Source organism: Bos mutus, chromosome 17 (assembly GCF_027580195.1).
Source record: "Bos mutus isolate GX-2022 chromosome 17, NWIPB_WYAK_1.1, whole genome shotgun sequence".
In the NCBI taxonomy this organism is placed as follows: domain Eukaryota; kingdom Metazoa; phylum Chordata; class Mammalia; order Artiodactyla; family Bovidae; genus Bos; species Bos mutus.
The window spans coordinates 3,346,680-3,359,402 of NC_091633.1; the positions used below are offsets into that span (position 1 = coordinate 3,346,680).

Genomic DNA, 12,723 nt, shown 5'->3' on the forward strand with positions numbered 1-12,723 from the left:
GGACCCCCAACTCCTCCTCCTGGCCCTGCCTGCCCAGTCTCTGACGTCCCCAGGGGTAACCGGAAACCCTCCCATCAGGAGGATTAGGGCGAGAAAGGAGACTGGTGAGAACCAAGCAGGATTAGGGGCTAATGAGAGCGCAGTGGAGGAACCCAATCCCTGCCTGCTGCCCGCCTGGTGGGAAGTGGGTGTGGGTGGCGGCAGAAAGAGGCTGGAATGTGAAGAGGGGAGGGACCAGAGGGTGGAGAATTACCTAACTGCTTCAGAGTGTATGCAGCAGGCGCCCTGGACGGAGGGAGATGGCTCCCCTTCTCCCGCACCTGATTCTATCAAGGCCCAGAGCAGGGAGGTTTCAGCACTCACCTGCCTCAGCTAAATCGGTCCCAAGATAGCCCAGGCATGGGGACCTGTGGTGTTCTGAGGGTAGGAGAGACCTGGGAACAGGGCCTTGGGCTAGCCCAGCTGTTGGGTCCAAGGCTAGGCCAGGGGAGAGTTTCAGCCCACTTGGACCCGCCTCCCAAGGCGTGGAAGAGGTAGCCACGTATCTATACTGTGGTCTCCGGCAGATGCACTCCTGGTTTCCTTACAGACAGTCATGGACAATGTGGCCTCCGCCCTCGGAGCTTCCGATAGCTGGAGGATAAATCTCTTAGAGGTGCACAACCCTTGATAGTCTCCGTGTCTCAGTCAAAGGACAGGGGAACCTTCTGGGTTTCCCTCATCACCTGGCAGAGTGGTGGGGCACCCATCACTGATCAGATGTTTAAAATCCTGAGGAACACCGATACCACCTCCCGGGCATCAGTATGCCCCTCCTCCCCCTTAGGACGCAGGGGATGGGGGATCTTGGACAAGGCCTCCTGTGTCCTCGTGACCTCTGCCATGAGAAGGGAGGTCGGCAGGGCTGGGGGCCCTCAGCCCTTCCCTGTATTGAAGGCGCAGGACGGGCACCGCAGGAGAGAACTTGAAAGACAGGAAGAGCAGTAACCCGCCCCATAGAAAAACAAGCCTTTATCGAGGACACCTTTTGAGTTCCATTTTTTCTGCCCAGCCTGCCTCCTCTTGAATATGGACACTTGTTGCAAAAAGCCACGAGCCTCCCACCCCGAAAAAGTGACCAACATATTTACGAGACTAAGTCCCTGACTGCTGGCCAGCAGAGCTGGGTAAGAGTGATCTTAGCAGGACTGTAGGTGCAGGGTTTCATCAGTGAGAGAGGAAGACCGAGGGTCAGAGAGGATGGTGCCTGCAGGGAGCACACCCATTGTTTTGCTAGTATTTGCCGCCTGCGAAGCAGCACTCGGATTAGTACTCTTTCCCCCTGAAGTTCCCCTGCCCCTGGAGGCCTGGGAGCACTGAGGGGTTCGACAGGCACCCAGGCTGCACACTCACACCTTGGGAGGCCAGCCTCATTCCCTCCCAGCCTCCTCGCCCTGGCAGGGGACCTCTGACACACCCTGTTTTCCCCACCTGCTCCCCACCCACCCCCAGAATCGTCCAGAGCCAAGCATGGGACCTCAGTTAATCCCAATTATGTAACGTGCAATCCAACGGTTGGCCAAGGAGGAGGCGCCCTGGAGCCACGCCCAGGAGTGGGGCCAAAAGACCTGGCTTGGTCAGGGCCACAGAGCAGGCTCAGCCTCTGACTGGAGTGGCCCCCGCCCCTGCAGCCTCCCCCAGCGCCATGAGCGGCCGAGTGGGAGACCTGAGTCCCAAGCAGGCAGAGAGCCTGGCCAAGGTGAGCTGAGGGAAGGGGCAAGGGCTGAGGGGCTGCGGGAGCATGGGGGCCGGAACCCTCCCCCTCTCCTGGGCTCAGCACGTCCTCGACACTGTCTCTTGGCCGTCACCTCACCCGGGGTCAGAGCCTACGGTGCCTGGTGATGTTTGCCCTGTCCAGGGCAGCGGCCGGGGGGACAGCACTGCTTGCAGACAGAAGGGCAGGTGCCAGACCTGGGAACTTTATCTGACCTGCCTCCTCCCCACCTCCCCGTAGGTAGGAGCCGAAGATGCTGAAGCTCTGCCCTCGGACTCTGTTCCGTTTCACTGCCCGGGACCCTGAAAGCTCTTACCTGTAAGAGCTAAGAGTCAGGGTAGAGTGTGTATGTCATCCCCACGGTCAATGGGGAAGAGGATGCATAATTACCAGCCATGTTTTCATGGAAAATGGGATGGAAAAAAAGAAGCTTTGGGGGGCTAACGAATGAAAAGAACAAAGAATATTCACCCCTCAACCCAGCTACCCACCAACCCGCCCATCTATCCTTTCCTTCATTCCTCCTCCCTCCCACCCCACCCAATGATCTCTCCTCCTCTGTCCACTCACGCCCCATCTCTCCTATCCATTCACTGGTTTCCTCTTCATTTTGTCCCATCCATCCACCCACCCATCCATTCTTCTATTTACTCACCCATCTCACCTTCCATTCACCTCCCCATCCCTCCGCCCACCCATCTTCCATCACCGCAGGCCAGACTACACTGGAAGAGAAGGAAAGAAACTGGAAAAAAAAAAAAAATATCACTGAGTCTGAGCTCAAGGCTCAGTGTGAACACCTCTTCAACCAGCATCTCTCTTCCCAGTTCCGAGAAAATGTCCAGGATGTGTTGCCCGCCCTGCCCAACCCGGATGACTATTTCCTTCTGCGCTGGCTCCGAGGTGAGGGCGGACGTGGGGGAGGTAGGGCAAGGGGCAGCAAGAGGGACCTGGTACCAACTGCTCCAGGAGGACCCATGGCTCGCAGGATCCGACCACATCATCTTGCTTCACCTTCAGGTCCCGAAGAGGGGAGGGGACAGGAAAGGAAGGTCCCCTCTAAGGCCCCCGGTGCCCTCCATAGTCCCGCCTCCTGCCCAGGACCAGGACAAGATGACTGCAAGGCAGCCTCTTTCACACCTCACCCCTTCCTTCCATCTTCCCACAGCTCGGAATTTCGACCTGCAGAAATCAGAGGCCATGCTCCGCAAGGTGAGACCTATCCCCCCCAGAAAATTTGGTAAGGGCGTTTGTTGGGGGCAATTCCCACCTCCAGCCTCTATCTCCACTCATTTCCCTTTCAGTACATGGAGTTCCGGAAGACCATGGACATTGACCACATCCTTGAATGGCAGCCCCCCGAGGTGAGACAGCAGCGCCCCCCACACCCCAAGTTTTTGATAGACATACCACCCAACAGCCTCGGCATCACTGGGGACCATGAGTAGAGGGCAGCAAACCTGAGAGGCCTGTGGAACCCCCGGGAAACTGCAGCCAACTCTCGTGTAATAATTATTAATATTTCCTATTAAGATCCAAGCTTGAGTTAAGACTTTACCTGCATGAACTCATTTAATCCTCACAAACGCCTGAGATGGATACAGCTGTACCCATTGTACGCATGAGGACACTGAGGCCCAGCAGTGGTTAAGCAGCCACCCAAAGTCCCAGAGCCTCTAGGTGGAGCTGGGATTTGACCTCAAGCCTCCAAATGCAGGCTCTTCAGCAGCACAGTTAGCTCGTGGCTCTGAGCCCTTACCCCCTGGTGCCTTGCTCAAAGCATCCTGTCTAGGTGGGAAAGAAACTTTGCCCACTGACGAGTCGGGAAGAACAGACCCCACCGTGGTGCCTTAGCTAAATAACAGTCCTGGTTTCATTTGCAGAGCACAAGCTCTGAGCCAGGCAGGCTGCTAAGCCAGTGTGATCTTGGGGACTTTCCCCAGCAGAGGAGGGGGAATGGGGCTCAGAGGGGTGGTGTCACCTGTTCAAGGGTGCACAGCAGGGAAGCAGGCACATCTGTTTTTTGAAGCAGGTCTGCTCACCTTCAGTATCCGTGTTTTTCATCACTAAGCCCAACCCCTCTCCATGGAAAAGGGGCACGGGAGACTCTGCGTGCAGAACTCAGGGAGGCCTCCGGCAGGCCTGGCTGAGTCCTGCCTTTGCCATGCATCTGCCATTAGCGAGCACCTCCCCTGCAAGCCCCTCAGCTTTCTCACCTGGACGTAGGGCCACCCTCCAGGGAAGGGAAGGTGCTTGTACCACGGTGTGTATAGGTTCAGACCACCCAGGGCAGCCTGGTTTGGCGAGGGGGCGGGGTGGGGCGGCGATCTCTGGGCTTGGTCGCTTAATCGGGTCCAACTCTTTGCGACCTCATGGACTGCAGCCCACCAGTCTCCTCCATCCATGGGATTCTCCAGGCAAGAATACTGGAGTGGTTTAGCCATGCCCTCTTCCAGGGGATCTTCCCAGTCCAGGGATCAAACCCGGGTCTCCTGCACTGCAGGCGGATTCTTTTCCATCTTTTCCACAAGGGAAGCCCACGGCGGTCTCTGGGAGGTTGCACACCGCCCAGTTCCATGTGTCTGGCCTCACACAGGTGATTCAGAAGTACATGCCTGGAGGCCTGTGTGGCTATGACCGAGACGGCTGCCCCGTGTGGTACGACATCATCGGGCCACTGGACCCCAAGGGCCTGCTCTTCTCGGTCACCAAGCAGGACCTGCTCAAGACCAAGATGAGGGACTGTGAGCGCATCCTGCATGAGTGTGACCTGCAGACCGAGCGGGTGAGGCCGCCCGGGCCCGCAGTCCCAGGAACACACCTACGCCCTCAACGTCCCGGTCAGAGGGCTCTCGGCTCACACACCAGCTCCAACACGTCCCAGCTGTGCCACGTTGGAAAGTCACCTCACCCTTCTCTGAGCCTGTCTCCTCACCTCCAAAACTGACACATAATAATGGTTGCAGAGATGAAGTTAGATAACAGCGTGTGGCCGGCACCTGGGGCCTCAGCAGTGCTAGCTACTATGAGTCCCTCTGAGTCTCTGCCCTTGCTGCTCCTTCTGTGGGATAATCCGACCCCCAGCACACACACGTTCCCCCCACACCTCCACTGGCTCTGCCCTATCCATCTTTCAAGGCTCAGACCGTCCCCTTCGCTGAGGCCCCCATCTGGGTTAACGTGCACCCTACACCTCTGTGCGTCCAGTCGCGGCTCTCAGCTCAGGACCGTGGTGACCCAGTTGCTGGTCAGTCTCCCCAGGCAGACTGAACTCTAAGGATAAGAACTCTGGATTATTGAGCTATATGCCATACTCACAGTGCCTGGCTCAACATAGGTTTTTAATAAATATTAGCTGGACAAATGGAGGGATGAGTGGATAAATGAACAGCCGTATGAAGGGAAGGATGGGTGAATTGATGAATAGGTGGGTCAATTAATGGATGGGTTGATAGGCAGGTGGAGGGTGGATGGATGATGAATGGGTGATGGACAGTGGATGGACGGATGGTAAATGCAGTCACCGTTTTGTCTGCTCATTCCTCTGAGGACAGAGCAGGGAGCTGGGAGAATCCCTGGGGGTCACGTGCTGAGGCACCATCTCCCAAGTTCTGAGCCCGCACCCTGATCCTTGCTCTTGTCCTTGCAGCTGGGGAGGAAGATTGAGACCATCGTGATGATATTCGACTGCGAGGGGCTGGGGCTGAAGCACTTCTGGAAACCCCTGGTGGAAGTGTACCAGGAGGTGAGCAAAGGCCCCGGGCGGCCCTGCTTGCTTTAACCACCAGCTTGCCCAGCAGTGACTGGCTGCTCACTCAGAGCCAGGATCTAGTGACAGGTGGTGGCCTTTCCACCACTGCAGCCCAGGCCCCATCACTGTGTTTCCCGAAGACTGCACAGACCAGGCCTTGGGAACAGCACGTACTGACGCCACAGGGGCAGCTTCCAACAAACTGTCCCCTGCCCTGTCACCTCTGCTCTGTGACATGGGCAAGTCACTCTGTCCCGCCATGCTCCATTGTCCTCACCTACACAGTGGGGGTACTGATTGTCTGCACTCCAAAGGGACATAGCCACACTTCTGTGAGTTGATACATAAACTGCACACACCGCGCTTGGCAAATGAGTGTGCTTTCTCACTCGCTCCATCGTGACCGACTCTCTGTGACCCCATGGACTGTAGCCCACTAGGCTCCTCAGTCCTTGGGATTCTCCAGACGAGAATACTGGAATGGGTTGTCATTTCCTACTCCAGGGGACCTCCCCGACCCAGGGACTGAGGCTGTGTCTCCTGCATCTGCTGCGTTGGCAGGTGGATTCTTTACCACTACCCGTGAAGCCCCAGTAGTGAACAAGCAACGAACAGTAGCCGTTATTATCACTGTACTACTGTTGAATAGTAGTACAGAATAGAATAAATACAAGATTTATTCTAAAGATGGTTAATATTATGTAATTATTATGAGAGTGTGGTCACAATAGTCTGGAGAGGTTTCCTCCAGGGACCATGGAAGTGATGGAAAGAAGGGAATCCCTCCGCAGCCTTCTGAAACCTCCAAGGGGAGGTTGCAAAGGGACGGGGGTAGGCGAAGAGGAGGTACGGGCTCTGATGGGGTCTTTCTTGGTTCCACAGTTCTTTGGCCTCCTTGAAGAGAATTACCCAGAGACCCTGAAGTTCATGCTCATTGTGAAAGGTGTGTGGCAGGTGACTGCACTCCTCTGTGCCTCCAGTCCCTTATCTGAACTCTGGGGACAGTAATAGTGCCTTCTTTCCCGGAAGCAGAGAGGCAGGTTGGTTGCTTGGCTGCATGCAAATCACTCAGAGTGCCTAGAACAGAGTAAGTTCTCCATAAACGGTAAAGTCTACGGTTGGTTTTTCTGCAAGAAAAGGCAGCCCCAACCCCAGCTTGTCCAGGAATCCCCGCTCACCTCTCCTATCCACGTCTATCTCTCCCTCCTCAAACTGCCTCTCCCATTGGCAGCTGGCACAGCCCAGTCTGGCCTTTCCTGCCTACTGCCTTCTGAGCCTCCAGTTAGCTTTATGTATTCATCCTGCTTTCCTTGAGTTGTCTACTCCTTGAAGGCAAAGCCTTTGATTCTTCACTTCTGTTGTATCCCTCACAGGCTTGGGGCCAGGTGGGAACTCAATAGTATTTGGGTAGTTGTTATCTGGGTGGGTGGATTGATGGAAAGATGGTTGTATGTTGGTGGTTGACTGGACTGGTTGACTCATTGCTTCATCTGTTGTCTGTTTAACTGGCCAGTTGGTTAGCTGACTAGTTGACTGCCTGGTGGTTGATTGCATATCTGATTGGCTAGTTGGATAGTTGTTAGTTTGGTAGACTGATTGAGTGACTAGTTAGCATTTTGGTTGGCTATGAGGGTGAGTGTCTAGTTGGCAGACTGGTTAGTTGGTTTGGTGGGATTGCGGATGGTTGACTGCTAGTTGGTTGGCTGGTTGGATGGTTGGTTATTTGAATGATTGACTGACTGGAAAAGGCAGTTGGTTGGGCAGTTAGCTGGTTGTTTAACTGGTTTTCTGATTGACTGACGTGTCAATTGGTTTGGTAGGGTTTGATTATTTAGGCTGGTTGGTGGTTGATGAGAATTGATTGCTGGTCTGTAGGCTGGTTGATGGTGGGTTGTTGAGAATTGATTGGCTGTTTTGTTGGATGGTGGGTTGTTGGTCTGTTGGCTGGTCTGCTGGCTGTGTGATACGTTGGATGGTTGGATGGTGGGTTGTTGGCTGCTTGTTGGCTGGTCTGCTGGCTGTTTGATACGTTGGATGGTTGGATGGTGGGTTGTTGGCTGCTTGTTGGCTGGTCTGCTGGCTGTGTGATACATTGGATGGTTGGATGGTGGGTTGTTGGCTGCTTGTTGGCTTAGTTGGTTGGATGGTTTGTCAGGTGCAGGGCATTGAAACTTGCCAACCTAATTCATGGTTCCTCCATGCTGTTGGCTCTGACTGTTATGGAGAGAATGGCCCGATGGAATCATTTTTTTCCCCATTATACTTGCTTATATCTCTCCAGCCACCAAACTGTTCCCTGTGGGATACAACCTCATGAAGCCCTTCTTGAGTGAGGACACTCGCAGGAAAATTGTAGTGTTGGGAAGTAAGTTGTTCCAGCTCCATCCCCTGAACTCTATTCATGAGCTTTGGAGTAAGGTGGCCCATCACCCCCATCCAGAGGTCCATGCATCACCTGGAGTCAGAGGCTCCTCCTTCTCAAAGATGTAGTGGGTCTTACACTATGGAGTCTATCCAGTTACCTCTGTCTTACTCCCTGCCATACCTCTTTGGCAACTAAGGCGTCCACATCTTCCTCCTTACCAGTTTCAGTTTGGTTGCTGGTCAACCTCTGGGCTATGGGCTCAGTTTCTTTATATTAACCTTCTATGGCCATGTAGGGGGGATAACTTGGATTGGTTATAAGGGTGGGGCCGTGTGACACCCGAGAATCCAGAACGCAGAGCTTTGCACAGGGCGTGAAGAACAGTAATGGGCTTTATGATTGTGATGATGAAGCAGCAAGAGGGGGAGGTCCTTTCAAAGATCCCAGGCTAACCGTCTTCCACCCAGAGGTCTGACTTGGGTGGGCCATTTGCACACTGCAAGGCCCCCAGCATGGTCCTTGACCTCGTTGGGATTTAAAGTCTCCTAAGGCACGTAGACAACACTAATCTTGACTGCTCATCACTGGGAGACCATCAAAAATGGGCAAACTGATCAGCCAGGGGAAACATGTTACCATAGCAACACAACGCCGGAAGACACTTCTACAGCCCAAGGCCTGAAAGACTGGGGAATCAGCCCTGGCAGCCCAGCTCCTGTAGGGCTTCCTCCACCTGCCAAGCTTAGGCCCTCCTGGTAGGAATAGGGGGCACTGATGGGACCCCTCCATGCTCAATAGTCACCCTTCAACCTCTCTGCCCACAGGCAACTGGAAGGAAGGATTGCTAAAACTCATCAGTCCTGAGCAACTGCCTGCCCAGTTTGGGGGGACCCTGACCGACCCAGATGGGAACCCCAAATGTTTAACCAAGGTATGAAGAGCCCCAGAACAGGGGAGGGTAGAGGCGTCAAGCTAGGTTTCTTTCTCATCCACTCATTCATTCCACCAGTGTCTATGGAGAGACACCGGTGAGCCAGGTACTGAGTTAGTCCCAGCCCTGCCCTAACAGAGCTCTCAGCAGCTGTTCAGGCAAATGAGAAATGGGAGAATTTTGACCCAGAGGGATGAGCTGAGAGAGAAAGTTCCCGGAAGAGGCCCTGACCGAGGCTGGTGGGACACAGAAGGCTTCCCGCTGAGGGGTGGGGGAGGACAGGATGAGCAGAATACTTCCAGACGATGGGGAAACGTCTCCAACAGGAGACACAGCCTGAAAGATGCAATGGCTGGGAGCAGGGAGCAAGCCCGTCCTGCTCTGTGTCTGCAGATCAACTACGGTGGGGAGATCCCCAAGTCCATGTACGTGCGGGACCAGGTGAAGACTCAGTATGAGCACTCGGCGCAGATCAGCCGCGGCTCCTCGCACCAGGTGGAGTACGAGATCCTGTTCCCGGGCTGTGTCCTCAGGTAAGGCTCAGGCCACCGCCCACGCCCCAGCTGGACCCTCGCCCCTCGGGGGTCTCTCAGACTCAGCAGCAGCCCGTGCTCCTTCCCCTCCCCCCAACACAGGTGGCAGTTTGCGTCGGACGGAGGGGACATAGGCTTCGGGGTTTTCCTGAAGACCAAGATGGGGGAGCGGCAGCGGGCCGCGGAGATGACGGAGGTGCTGGCCAGCCAGCGCTACAACGCCCACATGGTGCCCGAGGACGGGAGCCTCACCTGCACGGAAGCTGGCGTCTGTGAGTCTGCCCTGGTTGGGCCCCAGCTCTGGAAGGATGGAGCCACCTGTCCCGTGGTTTAGAGAAAGCAATAGAGAGGCAGTGACCCCCCCGCCCCCAGGGACATACAGCCTGGGTCAGTGCCGCTCATCCACAGAGTCACTCATGCGGCCCACACTCCAGCGCACCTGCGGTGTGCGGGGAGCCAAACGGGCCTTGAAGGGGTTGAGAGCATCGCAGGTCACAGGCAAGGGACAGCAGGGAAGATGACTTTCCCCAGGAGGAAACCAGGGCTCTGAGAAGCAAGTCAACTTCAGAGCCACACAGCTGCATGTGGCGCCAGGGTTCTAGGTCAGCCTGGCGGTAGCAGCATAACCCTGGGCAAAAATCCTGAAAGTCTCACCAACCTGGAGGCTTGGTTTGCTCACCTGTGAAGCAGGGGTTACGACTCCTACCTCTCAGGGTGCTTGTAAGGAGGTTTTTAAGTAGGGGAGGCAGGAGGTGTGTGCAGGCCTAGCCCAGCACCCCACTTGATCCCTGGGGGCTGGGAGGCCTCTGACATTCCCAACTGCCCCCCGAGGACACCCCGTCATGTGAGTGTCCAGGTGTGGAGACAACAGAGTGCAGTGGCCATTGTTTTCGTTGCCAGTTGGTGCGACTAAAGCCAGGCTGGGCATGTGCCGGGGGAGATCAGGGTCTGTTTACAGGCCCTGCTCAGGAGGGGTAGTTCCCATGGGGGAGAGAAGAAGAGTGGGAGGAGTTTGGCCCCGCTTGGCAAACACAACAGGTGGGAACACAACCTGTTCTCCCCCATGGCTGGGGCAGGGTGCAGGCATGGAGTCACGCCCAACTACCCATCTTCCCATCTGTCTCCCCAGACGTCCTGCGCTTTGACAACACCTATAGCTTTGTCCATGCCAAGAAGGTCAGCTTCACAGTGGAGGTGCTGCTCCCAGACGAGGGCATGCAGAAATACGACAAGGAGCTCACCCCTGTCTAGGTGGCTCCCTCACTTCCCAGAGACCCTGGCCCTTTGCTTTCTGTCTCTATATTCTTCTCCCCTCCAAAAATTGCTCAGTAGTCCTCTTGACTCTGACACTAGTCAGAAGAGAAAGGGCTGCCTTGGGGAAAACTCAGGCGCTGTGATCAGATCAGGAAAAGTGGGGGAGGCACCACTTTGGAGGATGCTGAGGCTGCAGAAGAGGAAGAAGCAAGGGCAGGAACAAGAATGGATGTCCCTGCAACCTGAGAAATAGAAAAAGGAATCTCCCGGCCTTTGTCCTCACTTCTCCTGAGGCATTTGTGTGCTTGAATTTCTTCCCCATGAGTTATCAGCAACTTGGGTCAGAGATGTATCTAAATTCTTCTTACTTCTACCTCTTATATAAGCAAATGCTCAACTAATGTGAAGTTGAATGGAGGTAGGGAGCAAATGGGTGTGCAAGATAAAAAGAATTCTACAAGGGGAGATTTCAGCACCTCGGACAGGGGCTGTGGTGGGGATGGTCTCTCCTGAGACTCAGGTGACCCAGCCCCCAGATTTCTGGCAGTGGCTGCCCCCTGGGGTAGTTAGGAGCTGTCTATAGAAGGCTTTGTCTGACTCAAAACACACAGCTTTCCCAACCTCTCACTCCCACCCTTACCACCTCCCCTTGGAACTCACATCTTATGTTTCAAGCAATTAAAGGCACTTCCCTAAAAGCAAAGGAAGTCACATCTGGCTCTAGCTGCTGCCTGGCAATAAAAAAAAAAAATCACAGCTGTCATTCAGTGAGTTCTCTCCATGTACCATAGATGGTGCCAAGTGCTCTGTGAGTTTAGCTCATTTCACTCTCACGCCTGCCCTGGGGTTACATGTCACAGCCACACATGCATAAGGATACTAAGACTCAGAGAGGTGAAGTCGCTCTTCCGACACCACACAGCATCCAAGACCCAGGTGTGTGTTTGTTTGTTTTTAACTCCAAAGACATTGCTCTTAATTGCTCCATAATACCACCACCTGAGACTCTACTTTTACAGAGAAGAAGGAATATCTTAGATTGTCCAGTGGAAATGTCTTGAATGTCACCCTCTCCAATCCCAGTTTGTGGGCAGAAGAGGATTATGCCCATTGAGCAGTTGGAACAATGGAGACCCCCGAAGCTGATTAAGCAGGTCATCCAAGGAAACTCACAGCAGAGCAGGCAGGGCTTGTGCTTCAGAGCCCAGCATCCAGTCCACTGCTCACATGGCCGCTGAGAAGCGTAGCCTCTTGCTACCCACCATGACCCTGGGTGACTCGGGGAGACACCACGGCCCCAGGAGCTTTCTGCTCCGGGGACATGGAGCTGCTGGCTTGAGCCCCAGGTCCTGATACATCTCTTGACAGGAGGAGAGGAGTTCCACAGAGAACATGGGTGGGTGGGTGGGGAACGAAGGACTTGACGTTCCTTGGGAATAAGCTGAGAGCCCAGCCTGCTGGGGTGAGCCCCGTCACGGGCAGAAGAGGCCTGAGTCCGAGACCATTCAAGCTAACATGCAGCAGCAGCTAGCACTTTCCATCTGCACTTAGGGATACATTTTATAGATCAAAAACAGCACTGGCCTCGTTTCCTTCAGCCCATGGGTGGCAGAAATAGGACTGGAGCCAAAGCCTCCCTCCTCCCACCTGCTGCCTCCCACCCTCCCACCAATTCCCGTTACTGCAGCAACTTGCCAGAACAGGACAAGACCGCCGACTCTCCGAGCAGGGGGCTGGGAGAGGGGTGGATAGGAAGGAGGAAGAGAAGAAAGGGTTGTCAGATTTAGAAGAAGAAAAAAAGCAATACTTGGGACATGCTATTTATCTGAAACTAAAATTTAACTGGGTGTCCTATATTTTATCTGGCCACCCTACAAATAAGGGATGGGGAGGTAGGCAGAGATGGATGGATCCATACTCTTGGAAGATGGTGGCAGTGTCTGCAGGTTGGGCAAGGATGTGGTGGGGGAGGATGGCTCAGCATCGGGTCTCACCCTTGCCCCCTGAGGGAAAGGTCCCACCCCTAGGCTGCAGCAGGGGTGCAGAGGAAGAAGGGGTGGACCCTTTCCACCCTTGGGGCCGAGGCTGCTGTGAGCTGTGTTGTCAGATTATCCACATCTGTCCCAGCTCCTTGAC

At 54.8% G+C, this 12,723-nt stretch overlaps 1 protein-coding gene across 2 annotated transcripts; it reads left to right on the plus strand.

The window, feature by feature from the left end:
• The first annotated feature begins 1,578 nt into the window (after window positions 1-1,578).
• Window positions 1,579-10,625, plus strand: LOC102274416 (SEC14-like protein 3). Of its 2 annotated transcripts, XM_005887520.2 has the most exons (12): window positions 1,579-1,738; window positions 2,581-2,656; window positions 2,922-2,965; window positions 3,058-3,117; window positions 4,350-4,538; window positions 5,403-5,498; window positions 6,387-6,447; window positions 7,786-7,869; window positions 8,694-8,800; window positions 9,194-9,333; window positions 9,436-9,605; window positions 10,463-10,625. In XM_005887520.2, exons 1-12 carry the CDS (start codon window positions 1,685-1,687, stop codon window positions 10,582-10,584), a joined length of 1,203 nt encoding a protein of 400 aa, XP_005887582.2. In that variant the 5' UTR covers window positions 1,579-1,684; the 3' UTR covers window positions 10,585-10,625. The 2 variants fall into 2 exon arrangements, with proteins under 2 accessions (XP_005887582.2, XP_070241955.1); XM_070385854.1 differs by lacking the exon at window positions 4,350-4,538.
• Window positions 10,626-12,723: the final 2,098 nt, after the last annotated feature.

Coding starts and splice junctions, on each gene's coding strand:
- LOC102274416 (XM_005887520.2), top strand. CDS start 1,685: ATGAGCGGCCGAGTGGGAGACCTGAGTCCCAAGCAGGCAGAGAGCCTG. Junction 2,966..3,057: donor CAGAGGCCATGCTCCGCAAG/GTGAGACCTATC, acceptor TTTCCCTTTCAG/TACATGGAGTTCCGGAAGAC. Junction 3,118..4,349: donor TTGAATGGCAGCCCCCCGAG/GTGAGACAGCAG, acceptor GGCCTCACACAG/GTGATTCAGAAGTACATGCC.